Raw genomic sequence first — 18,416 nt, 5'->3', positions numbered from 1 at the left:
ATGAGAAAGATGGTATATCTTTCTCATTGACATAAAAGGTTTTTCTTCTGTAAATATCGATGCAAATGATACAACGGTCGGCAGAGTTGTAACGACACTAGTGTCATTAGTGTCGGCAGAGTTGTAACGACACTAGTGTCATTAGTGTCGGCAGAGTTGTAACGACACTAATGACAGTACGCTTCTGCTGCTACAACAAGATCTAGAAAAGTTGAGCAGATGGGCTGAGAGGTGGCAAATGAAGTTTAACATTGACAAATGTAAAGTACTACATACGGGAAGCAGTAACCCCAGAGTGACCTATCAACTCTGTGGTACTACACTGACAGTGGTAGAGAACGAAAAGGACCTGGGAGTAATTGTGCAAGCAGATATGAAGTTTTCTGAACAGTGCAGAGGGTCTGCAAGAGTAGCTCATGGTGTCTTGTCAATGATATACAGGAATTTTTCTAGCAGGGATAAGGAGGTGATTATCCCCTTGTGTAAGGCAATGGTCAGGCCCACCTTGAGTACTGTATACAGGTCTGGAGGCCTCATTTTCAGAAGGATGTAGAGCTGTTGGAACAAGTACAGAGAAGGGCAACAAGATTAGTGAATGGAACAAAGGGTTTCTCTTATGAAGAAAGGCTTAAGTTTTGCAAATTACAGTGTCGGGAGACTAGGTACCTGCGAGATGATCTGATTGAGGTGTATAAAGCCTTGAATGGTTTGAGAATGCTCAATGCTGATGGGATTCTTCCTCTAGCTCAGAATAATCACCTGAGAGGGCATAAATTCAAACTGAGGAAAGACAGATGTAGGATAGATGTGCAGAAGTTTGCCTTTAGCCAGCGAGTAGTTGGTTAGTGGAACAGATTTCCATCCTTTGTTGTGGAAGTTGATAGCCTAAATAAATTTAAGGCTGAGCTGGACAGGTATTTGGAACGAATGGAGGGATGAAATGGGAGCATTTTTTTTTTTTTTTTTTTGGCTGATGCTGCATAAGCTTTCTTTCTTGCATCATATGCCTCAACTAATGCTAATGCTAGCCCCAGGAGACTTACTTGCCTGTAGACTCAAAAAAGTTTTTTCATTAAATAATCATGCGAAATTTCAATATCATTAATTACATATTTTTAAACTTCATTCCCATAATTTCTCATTGACATAAAAGGTTTTTCTTCTGTAAATATCGATGCAAAGTAACTGTTGAGTTCATCTACAACATCAGCTGGGTTATCTAATACTATCCCAGGTCTGTTACATAAGGGTCCAGGCGCCTCCATAGCCAGGTGGGAAGGAGCAGCGGTGCATAGCACACACTTCTTGATTAGACCAGGGTTTGAGCCTGTCACCACCAAATACGGAGGATGCGGAAAGGGCAGGGAATGACCACCGCATATCCTGGAGCAATATGGCCTTAGTTGCTAATGCTCCTAAAAACCAAATAACAAACAAACAAACAAACATACATAAAGGTCCAATCTGGTTTGTCCTTCTCTTCTTTGCATTTATATATGTGAAAAATATTTTATCCCCCTTCTTTGCTCTCTTTGCCAGCCTAACGTTTTCTGTGGATATTACAGATCAATTTGTAGCTTAATGTTACCAGCTTCAGTACTTTTATTGCTCTGTAACTTTTTCATGCTGTCTTTTTCTGCTCAAGTAATCTGGCAGCTTCATTATTCATCCAACTTGGAATCTGCCTCATGGAGAATTATTTTAATGGCATATATGCATTCAAGGCATCTTGTGATTAATGTTTTAAAAGTATACTGTGGGGGGGGGGTTATTTTAGATAATGTTTTTTTTTTTTTTTTTATATTATTTATATTTTATTATTTCCCCTTTTAACAACTCCCCACTTGCGCATCTGACTATTTTACTTCAGAAAATTCCAAGTTCTAGGGGAAAATCTCCTTGATGAGTTTAATTCCCTTTGGATAGGCTTTTTCTCAGAATAACAAAGAGACACACAAATGTTGTATAATAAAAATACAGTTTATTGGACACTTTTACATAGATACATCAAACAAAAGAAATTTATTAAACTCATGACCAAATAGATTTAATTTCATCTTCTTATAACAGAATGTAAATGAGCAAAGTAATTTGCCTATTGAGCAAACTCAAGGAGGGCTATTTCCTTTACATAAATCATAAACAACTATCTCCTCTTTTAAACTAACAAAATGTTTCTACTTCCTTACTCCTGAGTTCAATTGACTTTCAAAAGAATCTATTAACATTCTTCTTTCATTACAAAACAATTCCTACTCCAAATTGATAAAGCTCCGATACTCTTAATTTCAGTATAAATCATTACTCTGTTTCCTAACAGATTATAGCCTACAACCTTCTCTAATCTAGGTAATTATTACTATCAAATTTTCTACAATTAACTACTTGCACATTCGGGGGTTACTGACATCCGTCTATCCCCTTCCAAAATTCATACTTAGTCATTCACTTATTTAACCAAATATTAACAAGTATCAATCACATCAAAAATTTTATATCTATTCCCTTCCAAAATTTATTTATATATATATATGACTTGCCCTGGGTAATGTCCTTCAGTCCATAACATTCACTAACTTATTCATTACAATAAAGTACTACTTATACATATGTGTTCAATCAAAAGTTCTGATAAATTGGTTATCGAGTGCCTATAGGCGGTGTGATGGTGCTTAAGCAAACTAATCACTTACTTACATAACTTGGCAGACTTCACGGTACATCCTTCTCTAAGCGAGTAGGGGATCCTTTCTATCTGGGTCGCATCTCACAATCACTGGGGGCGTTCGACATAAGATGCTGGATTCCTTCCTGGGTACCTTTGTATTTCTTTATGGACGCATTAATTTCATCTGATCAGAATGGCTGTACTCTTTTTGTCCGGCTTCGGATTTCATCAGCTCCAGCGTACTTGCTCTCAGAATATCAGGCAATCTCGTTCCTTCATAATGGAGTTGACTCCTTCTCATCTGCTTTAAGGATCTTGAAAAATTTTCCCTCTTTTCTATGGCACGTGTTCGTCTCTCACTTCGAAACTCAGTCTACTTTTGACTGACTGTCTGACCGACTTCGGCGCTCCAACTTCATCTTCCCACTTACTCGACTGCTTCTCTCACTACTTATTAGATCACTGACTTAACTGTTCACTTAAAGCTTATCTACCCCTCATACTCACTACACATTAGAACTTAGCCACTTTTCTCCACCGGCTACTCTATCTAAAAAAACTCATTCCTTTCTTTTCTTCTCCAACTCTCATCTTACTGCCCCACTCACTGACACTGACCCACTCTCATCTTACTGCCCAACTCACTGACACTGACCCACTCTCATCTTACTGCCCAACTCACTGACACTGACCCACTCTCTTCTTGCTGCCCTCCGCACTTCTTCTACAACTCACCCGACCAAAAACAATCTCTTACTCCTGAATTTTCCACGCCTCCCCACAGTGGGTTTCTTCCAATCACCTCTTTCTTTATTATTTTTCCTTTAATTCGTTGAAAAGCTTCGGTCAGCCAGCCCTGTGGCACGTGATTCACAATACCCCTCTCCTTTTTTATTTCCTACCTGTTAACATCCGTTGAGCTCTTTCATGTAGGCCGAATGCATCAAAACAACTCCTTCTGGGTCATCACAGCTTGTCTCAAAAGCACTACAGACAAACCACAAATGTGTCACTGGAGACCATCGCGTCTATTTTTAGAGGCTTGTGTGTGCGTTTTGCCATATGCGTTTCCGGTGCGTGACCCCTCATAAACTTGTTGCGCCGTACCACCTGCTGGGCTTGCTATAGTATTTTCCGTCAGTTTTCTGTTTTTGACGGATGTAAAGCTAATTTTTCTGTTTTTCGTTCTTCCTACCTTTTAAGTTTTACAATCCTTACTGGATAATTCTTGTTTATAGAAACTGACGCTATTAACATTTCTCCCAACGGCAAGAATCAAAAAGGAAAACTAACTTCAGAAGTCAAAAAAAATATTTTATTTTTGTAAGATTTTCAGATCTTACAATACTATGATTCAATTGTATTTGTTCTCTGTGAGATATCAACCCAGTTAATAGAGGCCATGTAGCACTTTAAGCTGACATAATTGCCTTTCTGAAATTATAACCCATTCCTTTGCCTTTAACTACTGATACCTCTCTCTTCATTTGACCCAAAATCTTTTTTGATAGTAAATGAATGGAATATTTATATTAATATATTTTATAAATTCAAAGATACTGTTTAACTACTATTTAACTACAACTATTTGAAATTGCTTGAAAAATTATTTTATTTGCAATAACTTTGAAAATGTAATTTTATTCAATTTAAAGCCAGCTTTATGGTGAATAAAATTACATTTTCATTTACTTTTGCACTTTTATGAAAGAATTAATAAAATTCATTTTATGTGATTATCAGTACTATCAACTGCACTTTCCATTAAAACAAAGGCACTTTAATATCAATTTCCTACTGCTATGCAATAACAAAAGCAGGCACTATAAAATTTGAGAAATATAAGACTGTCACCTGGATTTGTTCTACTGTGCAACAAAAATTAGTAGTGATTAGATATGAAATAATCTGTGCATTATGCCCACTCTATCATGAACTGAGAACAAGATGGATTTTTCCAGTAACATTGAAAAATTATTTTAAGTTATTAGCATAAATTTTTCTCCATGCATAAAAACTTGATATGATCCATATATAAGGTAAAACTGTACATTTTTGATTTTGAAAATGTCCAAAATTTCTTGACTTATACTAAAATATTTATGGTACATCTGAAACTACAGGTAACCCCCACTTAATGTGTTAATTCGTTCTGAAAAACAGAGTGCTAAGTGAGCACCGTATTCCTATAACGTAACACATGTGTTTGTGAGTTGCAGTCTATTCCATAGGATATTTCTTTAATCAATAATAAATGGTAGTGAAAAGATGCACAAATGTCAGTTAAAAATATTTAATATTCAAATTTTTGTACATATAAAATATCCTACATTACATACATATATAATTATGTGGTAATTAACTAACTAAAATCATGAATTTATTAATCTGATAGCCCTGTGCACTGAAGTTTTCATATCTTCGGCTTGAAAAATGTGTCGATTTTGAGTTGTGCTTTGGCTCTCTTCCTCTTGCTGTACAACATCATGTAGGGATTCATTTCTTTCTTCAAATTTCTTATTATCTTGGCACTTCACTCCATGTCAGGGGCATTCTCCTAGAAATAATCACACACATTTTTTCGAAGTGTTCAAAGGCTTCACTAAGTCCTTTTGTAGTTAGCGACTTCATCAGTTCTTTATCTGTAAGCTCTTGTTCCTTTATCATTTCCATTAGATCTTCATTAGAGAGGCCATCCCTGTCATTGCATTTCTTGAATCGTCATCATCAATTTTGTCTAATCCTGCTTCTTTTCCAAGCTCAACAATTCAATTTGCATTTTAACATTTTTAACGGAATCATCAGGTTCTTGGGAATTCTTTATTCTTCCAAACTCTTCCAAATGGAAATTCTTCCAAACTTTCCTCCACACTCCATTCATGGTTTTCTGAGTCACTTCATCCCAGGCACTTGAAATGTAGATGACAGTTTTAATGTTATAGGATTTCCTAATTAGGCTTGGTACATTTTCAGTGTTGATGGCTTTAATAGCTTGGGAAAAGGAGTTCCTTATGTAGTATGCTTTAAACATGGAAATTACACCTTGGTCCATTGGTTGGATCACAGATGTGGTGTTTGGAGTCATGTAGTGTTTGGAGTTTGGATATAGATTAGATAGTATGAATCAGAGCTGTAATACTCAATACATTCTACGTTGATAATAATATTTGTAAAATAATAAGAGGAGTATACCTCAATATAGTACGTAGAACACTTCCGTATGATACCCTCCAGAAATTAAAACAAAAAAAATTGACAACTTACCGGTACATTAGAGTAAAATATAAATAATTAAAAAACCAATTTAACACAATTCAAATCAATTTAAAACAATTAAAAATCAAATTAACGCAATTAATTTGTGTGATGTAGTTGAGGCCAACTACATCACCTTTCAAGACAAGGTGTACAAACAAATTTTTGGATTACCAATGGGTTTGAGTCTGAGTGGCTTAATTTCAGAGATCTATCACTCAACAATTGAGCATATACATTTGACACCTTTTTGACCCCACATCACATACTATGGGAGGTATTTAGACGATGTTCTAGTTATTACTGATAGTAGCTATCCAAGACATTTTACATTTGTTTAATAATATTCATTCTAGACTCAAATTTACATTGGAAAGGGAGGATACGGATACAAAGTCATTAAACTTTCTAAATTTCACGCTTACCTGGGACTCGAATAAAATACAATTTAGCATTTATCAAAAACCTACAAACACTGGTATGATTCTACATTATAACAGCTAACACCCGTTCACCTACAAAAGATCGATTATCTTTAATCAATTTCTAAATGCCTATTAATATTCAACGATGGAATCTGCTTTGGACTCAGAAATACAAATATTAACTAGCAGGTTCTTAAACAGGGGTTATTCCATGGCCACAATAAACCGAATTAGGGCACAGGCTAAGGATAGGATACAAAATACTACACCAACCAACAATAGTAATATCAAAAAATACTTTATTTCTGTCCCATATGTTGAACAGTGGCACAAACAGCTTAATAGATTCTTTAAAGATACCGAATTTAAAATTGTAGCCAGGCCAATACGGCAGTTACACACTATACTGAACAATTGCTCTGTTCTTTCCGCATTCGCAACACAAATTAATGATCTGGCATACAACATTTCTTGCGGTGATTGCGACTCGTCTTACCAAGGTTCGACGCGATTTTCTCTTAATATTCGTGTAAATCAACATGAAGCCTCAGTTCGTGCTTCTCGTTCTGCAGCGTCAGAATTAGCCTTTCATGCCATTAACGAAAAATATACTTTTTTATTTAATGAGGCCAAAATACTTAATGTTCAACGTAATTATATACGACTATTAATTGCAGAAATCGTAGAAATTAAATTACACGAGAATTCTGTTAATGTTCGGCGGCCATATTTGATCTCTGATGCATGGACCTTTATGTACATGCGTGAAGACAAATAATCACTATTTAAAGTTTCAGTTTAACCCGATTCGGTAATTTTCATTCCTGTGATCACGACATATGGTCGAAAAGCATTGTCAGCTTCAGGAAGGAAAATCATTTTGAATATTTTTGTTAGATTCTTTTAATTGCGTTTATTTTGATTTTTAATTGTTTTAAATTGGTTTTTTAATTATTTATTTTTTACTCTAATGTACCGGTAAGTTGTCGATTTTTTCGTTTTAATTTCTGGAGGGTATCATACGGAAGTGTTCAACGTACTATATTGAGGCATACTCCTCTTATTATTTTACAAAAAGGAGTTTGGATATAAAAAAATTTGATTGTTCAAGTCTTCTAAGCTTTCTTTGCTTGGATGTCCTGGTGTGTTGTCCATGATCAGAATTGCTTTGTAATCAAGGTTATTTTTCGCACAATATCTTTCCACTGCAAGACAGAATAATTCAGCGTACCAATCAATGAAAAGTGGCCTGGTTACCCAAGCTTTTTTATTAGCCTTCCAAATTACAGGTAGGTTTGATTAAGCTAAACCTTTAAGGGCCCTTGAACTTTCTAAATGGTAAACTAAAAGGGATTTTAATATAAAATCCCCTGCAGCATTACCACCCAACAACAAAGTCAAATGATTCTTTGAATTTGACTTTGACTATCAGTGAGATATGGGTTATAATATAAGAACAGTGTTATAGTGAATTAGCGTAAAGCGAACCGTGGTATAACAAGGGCCTGTTGTACTGTATATCAATGTTTAAGTGTATTCATAAATGGCAGCACTAAAATCCTTTAATTATGAGGTGAACTTTATATACCTTAACAATCGATCATGTTATTAAAACTAATGCACCTGTCAATAGAGTCAAGAGTTGTATATTGAACCAAAAGCAAATTTAATTCACTCACTTGTCTTCCATTGAAGTATTGCAAGTATATATATGTATTACCACACCATGCCTAATCTTTGGATCTCCTGCTCCACATATTGTATTTAAACCCTGAAAAAATAATTAATCAAACATAAAACTTTCATGATTAAATAGACAATTTTAAAGTAAGAAGAGGTAAGTACTTGTATGTGTATATATATATGCTAACTTCAATACAAACCATAAAAATAATTCAATACCCAACAAATATAGCAGTAGTTTAATACACAACAAATATAACACTAATTCAATGACCTAATATTCCAGTTAAATTTAGATAATACTCTATAATATAACTTTTAACTAAAGCATGAATGTTCAAACATTTTTGCTTGATATCTAATTTTTTTCCTTGCTTGTTTTGACTGTTATTCCCCTTATACACTTGCCTTAGTATATAGATTTTCCAATGAAATCTTGAAGAAGATATACAAATATATGTTTCCACAGTATTTCCAAACTTTTCTAACACACTATATTATAACACACTATATACAAGCCAAAAATAACTAAACACTCCACCCACCCAGAATTTTGAAATTATTCAATATTCCATCCTTTCTGTTCCTTATCTTTAAGTTTACAGTAAATGCAACAGTAAACAACTTCCTTTATTTCAGGTTAAAAACCTGTAGACAAAACTAGGGGGGGAGAGATGTGTGAAATAAACTGTCGGTTATTAGCCTTCAAAGAGAAAGAATACCTCACAGCTCACCAGCTACCAAGTATGAAGCACACGAAGAAATAAATATTATCAATTTTAATGTATTACTCAATAATTGTATTTTAATTATATCATTTTTTTTTTTTTTTAATGAAAAACCCAAACACGAGACGTGTTAGAACCTATAGTACTTAGTACCGTGCTTGGGTTGGAGGTTGAGAAGACAAAAGAAGATATTTGTTGACATTGGACTTGAACTTCTCTAGATTGTAATTTTCAGGAAATACATATGAAGGAAGGTTGTTCCAGAAAATGGCAGTTGAATGAATAAACGAGGAAGATGAAAAGTTGGTTCTGTGAGTTTGAAGTTGGACAGTAAATGGATGTTGGCTGGTGGCGGCACGTGTTCGGACTGTTTTGAAAGAGAGAGCAGGAATTATAGAAGCTAATTCAGAAGAACAGTGCCCATGGAAGTATCTGTAGAAGAGGCATGCAGCAGAAACAGTACATCTATGAGACAGCGAGTGCAGAGACTCTGTTAGAGATGAGTCATTAATTAACCTAACTGCCCTCTTCTGAATGGAATCAAGAAGCCTGAGAGAGGTTTTGGGGGCACCACCCCAGATGTGGGAACAATATTCCATGGCAGGGCGGATTTGCGATTTATACAGAGTGAGCAGCTGTTTGGAAGAAAAGTAATGCCGAGAGAGAAAGAGAAAACCAAGTTTTTTAGATGCAGAAGAAGCAATATTTGTAATGTGCTTGTGCCAAGAGAGATTAGAAGTCAGGGTAATCCCCAAAAGAGATATATCATTTTGCCTAGAAATCAGAGTGTCACTAAAGATAAGCATAGGAGCAGAAGAATCCTTTTTGCAAGATATAAGACAAGACTGAGTTTTAGAAGGGTTGAAATCAACTAAGGTGTCTTTGCCCCACTGGAGAATTACCTAAAGATAGGCATTTAAGGAATTGGTAGCAGATTTTCGAGAAGTTGAAGCTGATTGAGCAGGACAAGGTTTCTCAAAATGGAAAGTGGAATGCAATGTGCTATCATCCGCAAAACTATGGATAGGATAGGATTTCCAGTCAATGGAAGAAGGTCAGTGGGGGAAAAGAGTGGGGGAAAGAACTGAACCTTGGGGGACAACTGCATTAGTGAAGAAGTTAGAAGACAGAGAGCCATCTACCATCACCCTCAGTGAGTGATCTGAGAGAAAACTGGATAACCAATTACTAAAACAGTTGGCAAACCATAAGATGGAAGCTTGTTTAGAAGACCTTTATGCCAAACATGATCAAAAGCCTTTGAGATGTCAAGGGCAACTACTTTGTGTTGCACCGAACCTTTCCATTGAATTAGTCCATAAATGGGTAACATAAGCCAGAATATCACCAGTGGATCGAAACTGACGGAATCCAACTGGCGAACATTGATCAGACGGAAGGTTTCTAGGTAGTTTAAAATTTGGCAGTTAATTGATTTCTCCATTACTTTAGAAAAAGTAGAAGTAATTGCAATGGGACAATAATTGGATGGGAGGGATTTGTCACCCTTTTTAGGAACTGGCTGGATATGAGCAAATTTCCAAGCAGAAGGAAAAACACCTTTGGAATAAGAAAGTGAAAAAAGCCGGCAAAGAATAGGAGTAAGTTCAGGACCACAGGTTTTGAGAACAAGTGGAGAAATACCATCGGGACCTGGAGCTTTCTAAGCTTCAAGATTCGTCAAAATCCTTCTGACATGCTTTTGACGGAAGACCACAGGAGGCATTGAATGGAGCATGTTGGGAATAGTGGGAAGTGTTTTACCAAGATCGTTAATGCATGAGTTGAAAGAAAAATGGGATGCTAGCAGGTCAGCTTTATCCTTGGCTGAAGTGACAACAGAACCATCTGGTTTGGATAGAGGTGGGAGCAGAGATGAGCAAAAGTTGCGGCCAAAAGCTTTGGCAAGAGACCAGAATGCTCGGCTACCATTAGAGCAAGAAGCAAGTTTTCTACTCTTAGCCTGTTCAAACTCTAGTTTGGACTGGTTAATAACTGCTTTACAATTTTTGCGAGCTTTGGTGTAGGCAGAAAATGAAACTGAAGAATTTGAAACAAGCCAATTACGATATGCAACATTCTTCTCTTGATGAACAGCCTTAGCACATTTATTGGAAAACCAAGGTTTAGATAAAGGATGAGATTTTAAAGTGGAGTGTGGAATAAAGGATTCAATTCCTACAAGAATAATTTCACTGACACGATCTCAGCAAACATTGACATCAGAAGTTTTGAAACAGTAATTCGACCAAGGAAAAGAAGAAAAGAAGCCTCCCAGGTCATCCCATTTTGCATTCTTGTAATGCCAAACAACACGAGGTTGGGAATAGCCATGAGATAAAGGTTCCATTGGAGAAGAGACAATCACCAAGTTGTGATCTGAAGTGCCTAAATGACCTCTCACTTCAACCGTGTACTTAGAAGGATTGTTTGTGAGAAAAAGATCAAGCGTATTGGCTGTATGATTAGGATTGTCCGGTATTCTTGTAAATGAACAATCTGCGCAAGATCATTAGTAATTGCAAAAACTTCAGCATCTCGACCAGCTGGGTCGGTGTGACTAGAAAACGGAAGCCAGCTGGAGTTGTCAACATTAAAATCACCAAGGAAAATTACCTCACTGTTAGGAAAGTTGGACTGGAGAAAGTCAAGTTGCAAAGAGAGGAAGTCAAAGAGCTCCGAGTGATTAGTGGAGTTGGGAGAACAGTAGAGACAACAGATGAATTTGACACAATGAGGTAGAGAGATTTTAAGCCAGAGAAGATCAAAGAGAGGAGATTCTAAATTGCCAACTCTCTGACAGGGAATATCAGAATGGACATATGCACAAGTACCACCTTTGAAGCAAAAAGAATCATACAGCAAATAATTTGGGCATGTGAGATGAGCAGTAGTTGAATAAACTGATAACTGAGATTCTGTCAGAAAAAGTACATGGAGTTTGGCAGACTGCAAGTGGAAATGGACATCATTGAGATTAGAATTGAGACCATGTATATTTGTGAAATGAATTAGGAAGTGCTTGGGAGGTTTAGATCTTTTCGCAGATAAGCTTGCTCTATTAGTTTGACAATTCATGGTGTATTCAATAGTAAGAAAAAGTGGGTGGGACATGCTGTATGAAGTAATGAAATTTTTGGATATGGCGTACACATGGTAAGAATATACCCAGATCCTTGACATAACATGGCCTCGACAATACTCCCCGCATACACACTACTTGGACTCCCTCCAGCACTATCTGGCAGAGTAGAGGTAGCAAGATTATACACTAGCTGATCCGGAAGCCTCCTAGAGAGTTACCAATAGGTTCTGTACGGTGTACGAACACTGTTTTAGAGCTGTACCCTCGAAATGTAAGGAATATTGGATCTCACCACGATGTTTATCATAACCTCAAAAGTCATTAATCATACTGCATGATGGAAGAGATCGGGAAGGGTTGACCGGAACTTAGCTCTAGAGACTAAACATGGGTTCCACCACTTCAAGCCTCCAATAAGCAAAGTGGTGGTATTGCACCGGTTGATGAGAGTCATCTACCACCTAGTATTGCCTGTTAACATAGAGGGGCAGCGTTCCTCCATGTGGTGTGGGCGCCACACCTCAACCCCTGCTTACGTTGGTTCACACCTGATGGTCACCCACCATGTACTTGTGCATGGAGGTTATACCCAGGATTACTAACAGTCCCACCATCGTGAAGGTGCAAACAGAGGATTTGGCTGTCACAGACCGTCCGGACTTCGCTGAAATTGGGTCCACTTGACTTGAGTTTTACCCAAATATCAGTTCCATCAGCGTTTTAGACTCACAGGTAGCAAGTACAGCTTGTCTGGCATATCTGAGAGAATGTCTGTGACAACGTCAAGGACCTTTGGTCCTTGAGGTTGTCACATTGAGGTTGTCACAAAATATATGCAATGAAAGGAAATTAAAGTGAAAACAATGCTGATTTGATTCCAAAATTTGGCAATGCATTTTGAAATATGATGCAATATCCTGGTATGTTACAACATCCACTTAAAATTCTGCCAGAAGCACAAAGTCATTTTCTGATTAACAAAACATATTTGTTAGATTTAATATGTTTTTCTCGATTAATAAATGGATAAAACATTATCTCAATTCAGTAATAACAGTAGTCCAACAAGAGAATAACTACTGTTTTTCTTCTCCCACTCAGCCATCTCTTTATCCATAGCAGTAACTTGTCCCTAATGACACACTGCTCCAACTTAAACAGCAGTCTATTATGTGGAACAGTGTCGAAAGCTTTTCTGCTATCTAAATATAAGGTTGCTAAAATATTTTTGCATCCAATTCTGTTGTTACGGCATTGTAATATCCAATCAGATTGATTGGATATTACAATTGATTGGATATTACAAGATATTATAATATCTTGTAATTATAAGATATTGTAACTGATTGGATATTACAAGATACTGCTCCTTAACAAATCCATGCTGTGACTGCAGTATATATCTTGCATTTCTGTTTAGATAATCCCCCAATACTTCTTTATCACTGATTCCATTATTTTCCCTGGAACAGAAATCAAGCTGACCAGTCTGTAATTACTCACTTCACCTTTTATCCCCATTCATGAATAAAAGAGCCAAAATCTAATCCACAGGTACCTCCTTGAATCAAAGATGCTCTCATAATTATGGGTAAAGGTGCGGTTACTACTCTTGCTGCCTAACTTAATATAACCAGACAGACCCCAATTGTCACATATGCATTATATGCTTTTAACTTCAAAAAATACTGTTCCATTTTCTTAGCTGTTATCACAAAATCATTTGATTCTAAGTTATAACATATTATACTTCCATTATTCCCATCCCTAAATACTTCATGTCTGAATGTGAAATATTTATTGTTTTTCAGCAATTGGAATAGGATGATCAATAAGTTAGGCCATTCATATCCAGTGGACCAATGTGGTTCATCCCTTTCATCTCATACTAACATAAGCAAAGAATTCTTTGCTACTTTTCTTTGCATTCGAAGTTTTTTTTCTTTGCATTCTATTTTCATAACATAGCTTGTATAACTTTGTTAGTGACTTGCTTGCAGACTAGTTTATACTTAGTATAGGTTTCTTTTTCCCCTAATAATTTATATTCATTCCATGTATTTTTCTTCTCTTCAAATAGCCTCATTGACATTTGACATCTATATAGACCTTCAAGAGTATCTCTTAGTTGGTATTAAAAGCTTCTATGATTGCATCCTTAAATGCTTCTCATTTAGAATTTGCTGTTGGCAACTTCCTTCATTAATACAGCAGCAATCCCAAGACAGAATGTGCTGGTCCCACAGGAGGTGCAAATCAGGGAAACAGAAAATATATGTGCAGAAAGATAGGTGGAATAAAACCAGGGTATGTCTGAAAGGGAGCAAAGGTAGATGATGTTGTAGAGAAGATACATACTGAGATCCTTGTCAATCAATTCAGCCCTGGAGAGACTGTAAATGAATCGTGGGGTAAAATTTTTCTCAGCATTCTCTGTGCATGTTAACAGGAGAGACTATTTTTACAGGGATGAGATACAATAGAAGGGATGCAGCAGTATCTGTTAATGCCATCAAAGCAGTATTAGGTTGGTCAAAAAATTGCTAGCTTGGGAGATACACAGATTAATAGATTAACAACAGCTGCAGACAGAGTGAAAGTGATTCTTGCACTGTTTCTACTGGAATATGCAGTAGCCTGGAAAGCAAGGAGTCAGCGATTTCAAGCACTGCTGTGGATCATCACGGAAAAAGTAAATAGATGAGGTATGTTAGGATAACAAACACTAATGCTAGGAGCAGTGTAAATAAATTTAATGAATTTTAAGTATTGGGCAAGTCATCAAATGCACACATCGTAAGGATATAGGAGATGTGGCATCACTCAGACACAAGATAGATTGAAAAGCATATTTTGATCATGGGGAGTACAATGTGTACAGAAGGGAGTGAACAGGATGGTGAGAGGTAATGCTCTTAGTGAAGAAACATTAATTCTGAGATCAAAAGCATTGCATTCAGTCAACACTGTGGCCAGTGTATTGTTCAATCAGTTTGGTGTGACACAAGCACTGGGAAAACAATAATGGGAGTAGGAATGTGTTATAGGAATAATGACTGTGATGAGTATAACAAACAGCTATACAGAGACAAAGATTGTCTTTATCTCTTAAAATGAGCAATTTTAACTTTTCAGATATTGACTTGAATTTGAATTTGGGGATTTGTCACTCACACAATAGCAAGACTTTTGTGGATGACTTTTTTTTTATAGCAAAATGTCAGAAAGGCAACAAGAGGATGCAATATTCTTGGTCTGATTATCAGCAGTGATTCTTCATGCATTACGAATTTGCAGGTAAAAGATCCACCGGGTGGCACTGATCACAGTATAAAGAGATAACTACTGAGATAACTATGCAAGATTTACTTAAAGAGATAACTACTGAGATAACTATGCAAGATTTACTTAAAGAGATAACTACTGAGATAACTATGCAAGATTTACTTAAAGAGATAACTACTGTCAAGAGTAAAGGGAAGGGCTTTTGCTTTTGTAAGGGAGACTACAGTGGTCTCAGTGTTTAAATTCTATGCAGTGGGACCAACTGATGATGTTACCAACAACAAATACTAAATGGCAAGCATTCAGAGAAGTAACCATAGAAGCTACTAGACTTTTCATACCAATTAAGAAATACTATTGAAGGTTTAGACCCAAATGGATGTCACATGAACTGATGAGACTTTTGGCAGAGAAAAAAAATGCATAAGGTGTAAAAAAATTACCAGGTGATACAGAAACCTATGGTAGATACAAACTAGTCTGTAATCAAGTAAGAAAGGAGTTTAGGCAAACTAAAGCAAATTATGAGAAGTCTCTGGCAAAGGATGCCAAATAAAACTAGCAAAGACTTCTTTGCTGATATTAACAGTAGAAGGAAGGGGTCGAAAAAGATTCATACACTTGATGTGGGTTGTCTAACTATTGATGATATTGCACTGACAAATTGAATAGGCATTTTGCATCTAGATTCACATATGAAGAATTCTTTAGGGAAGTGGATGCCAGAAGTTTTTAAACTCTTAACAGGAAGCTAAATTATTTTGATAACTGAGAGAACATTCAAGAGAAAGCATTAAAGCTAAACATAAAAATGATACCCGGAATATATGGAATCTATCCAATTCTATTAATGGAGGCAGCAAAGGAGATAAGAGAATCTTTAGCCATAATTATGAGAGTGTCTTTGAATTCAGGGAGGTCCCTATGGATGGAAGATGTAAAAATGTATCCACAATTCACAAAGGGGGGTGGGTGATCAAAAGGTGACAAAAAGTAATTACAGACCTGTTACCTTAACTTCTGTTCCAGGGAAAATAATGGAGTCACTTGTTAGAGATGTAATGCAGGACCATCTAGACAGCAATGCAATTATACTGCAGTCACAGCATGTTTTGTTAGAGGCTGTCTTGTCTAACCAATCTGATTGGATACAATGGTGCAGTAACAAAGGAACTGGATGTAAAAATAATTTTCATATCATATACAGGTAGCCCTCGGTTTACAACTGGGTTCTGTTCCTGAAGGAACTGTCGCAAAAAAAAAAAAAAAAAAAATCGGTGTAAAATGAACCTAATTATATAATGTAAGTAAATGAGTTATTCCAGGCCCCTCTCAAAATTGACATAAGTAATATAATATTATTATAGAGGAATTTATTGTAGCTTAAACACAGAGCGTACAGATAAAGCAGAAATATATGAGCTTTCGGCTATATGGTAGCCTTCATCAGAATTAAAATACATGAATGGCAGTTGGAATGAAGATGTGCACTGCCAGGTGCGTGAGACGCGAGGTTTAATTGTTTGTTGACGTCTGTGGCTGTGACGCATGATGACGTGGCCAGCGCTTGTCCAATGACAGAACTACTGACTCTGTGATCGGGTTGACTTGGCAACCACTGTTCCTGTTTAAGGATTTATCCGAAGATTTTATATTTAACGATTCCAACCAGGTACGCTTTAGGTAATGGTGGGATCTGTCTACCACCACGACATCGCGGTGTGGGTCGATGTCGTGGTGGGTTGTCCAGACATGTTCGGCGATAGCTGAGTGTTCTATATCCGCTAAACGGATCGCTCTTTTGTGCTCCGAGAGACGTTTCTCGAGTCGACGTCCAGTCTCTCCGAAGTAGCAGCTAGTGCAGTCACGGCAAGAGATGCGGTAGACTAAACCGCTCTGCAGAAGGGTGGGGACAGGTGTTTTCACGTTGGAAATGAAAGAACGCAGTTTCCTGCCTGGGAGCTGGATGCACTTTATTCCGTGCGTTCTCAGGATTCTACCGATCTGTTGTGACAGGTTGGGGTAGTATGGGATGAATGCCCTTGTGGATGGCTCGTCACTGTTGGTGTTGTAGCTGGTCGTCACGATGTCACGTGTCTGTAGATCACACCTGTCGAGGACGTCAATGGGGTAGCCACACCTCGTAAGGTCTACTTTGACCCTAGTGACCTCTTTGCGTCTTTCATCAGCGGAGCTGGAGTGTGTCCAGGCGCGAGTAAGCAAGGTTCGGGCCGTGGAGAGGAGGTGGCCTCGCGCGTGTGCTGACCGGAAGTTGGTAAACTGGCCAGCACACATGGGCTTACGATAAACTGTAGTCCTCAGGTATGTGCCTTCACGTCGGACAAGTGTGTCTAAGTATGGTAAAGAGTTGTTCGACTCCAGCTCAATCGTGAATTTTATGAAGGGCGATAGTGAGTTGAGGTATGATAGAAGTCGCTGACCTGAGTCTCTAGGGATGACCACGAACACATCGTCAACATAGCGACACCAAAAGGCGATGTGATCAGGTGCGTGTGCAAACGCACGTCCCTCTAACTCCTCCATCACGATGTTTGCTGTGACTGAGCTGACCGGGGAACCCATGGCCGTGCCATGTATCTGCTGGTAGACTGAGTCATTAAATATGATCGCACCCCCTGTTAAGCACAGTCTGAGGGCGGTGGAAATGTCATCGGGTGTGAGACCAGTTCTTTTGTTGAGGGTTCTATCATTGTCCAAGAGTTGTTTTGCACAAGAAATGGCAAGTTCCACAGGGATGGAGGTAATTTGATTAATGAATCCCGTCAATTGCGCAGCCAATGTAATACCCCTCTCACTAATTCCACGGACTTCGTATTGAACCTAAGCAGCAAACAGTTATCTGCGGACCAAGTAAACTTATTGACTCTTGGCATGACGTTTGCCGTTCTTCCTAAGCACCCGCCGATCACCGACATCGCCTTAGGTGTGGAAGCCAGCTTATCACGCCTCCCAGAAGATGTAGCCAACACAATCCGCTTGAAGACTGCAGCAGTTCTACACCGTGCTCGCCCCGTCTCTTCTAACCTCAACCGTACACAGTTCTCTGCCCTCAAGGCATTGAAACAGGATTCGTCCATCGTCATTCTACCGGCAGACAAAGGCCGCCGTACGGTTGTAATGGATCACACTGATTACATGGCGAAAGCGCTACTACTTTTACGGGATACTACTGTATACAAACCCCTGACCATCAACCCCAACAGAGTTTTAGAACGATGGGAATCAGAGGTGAATATCCTCGTCAACAGTTGGCTGAAACAAGGGAA

General features: G+C 37.7%; 1 protein-coding gene across 3 annotated transcripts in view; it reads right to left on the bottom strand.

The window, feature by feature from the left end:
* Window positions 1-18,416, bottom strand: part of hgo (homogentisate 1,2-dioxygenase) — a 431,143-nt gene that overhangs the window by 225,199 nt on the left and 187,528 nt on the right. For 2 of the 3 annotated variants that reach the window (XM_090379845.1, XM_090379846.1), the window contains exon 6: window positions 8,028-8,119. The exons of the other annotated variant lie outside the window; for it this stretch is intronic. In XM_090379845.1, coding sequence (XP_090235971.1) covers window positions 8,028-8,119 — 92 coding nt within the window. The remainder of the gene's footprint in view (window positions 1-8,027; window positions 8,120-18,416) is intronic. 3 annotated transcript variants of the gene reach the window in all.

This window comes from Mastigoproctus giganteus, chromosome 8 (genome assembly GCF_048544385.1).
Source record: "Mastigoproctus giganteus isolate SK-2022 chromosome 8, ASM4854438v1, whole genome shotgun sequence".
Taxonomy (NCBI): domain Eukaryota; kingdom Metazoa; phylum Arthropoda; class Arachnida; order Uropygi; family Thelyphonidae; genus Mastigoproctus; species Mastigoproctus giganteus.
Note: the sequence above shows the minus strand (reverse complement) of the source record. Positions and strands in the feature narration are given on the sequence as shown.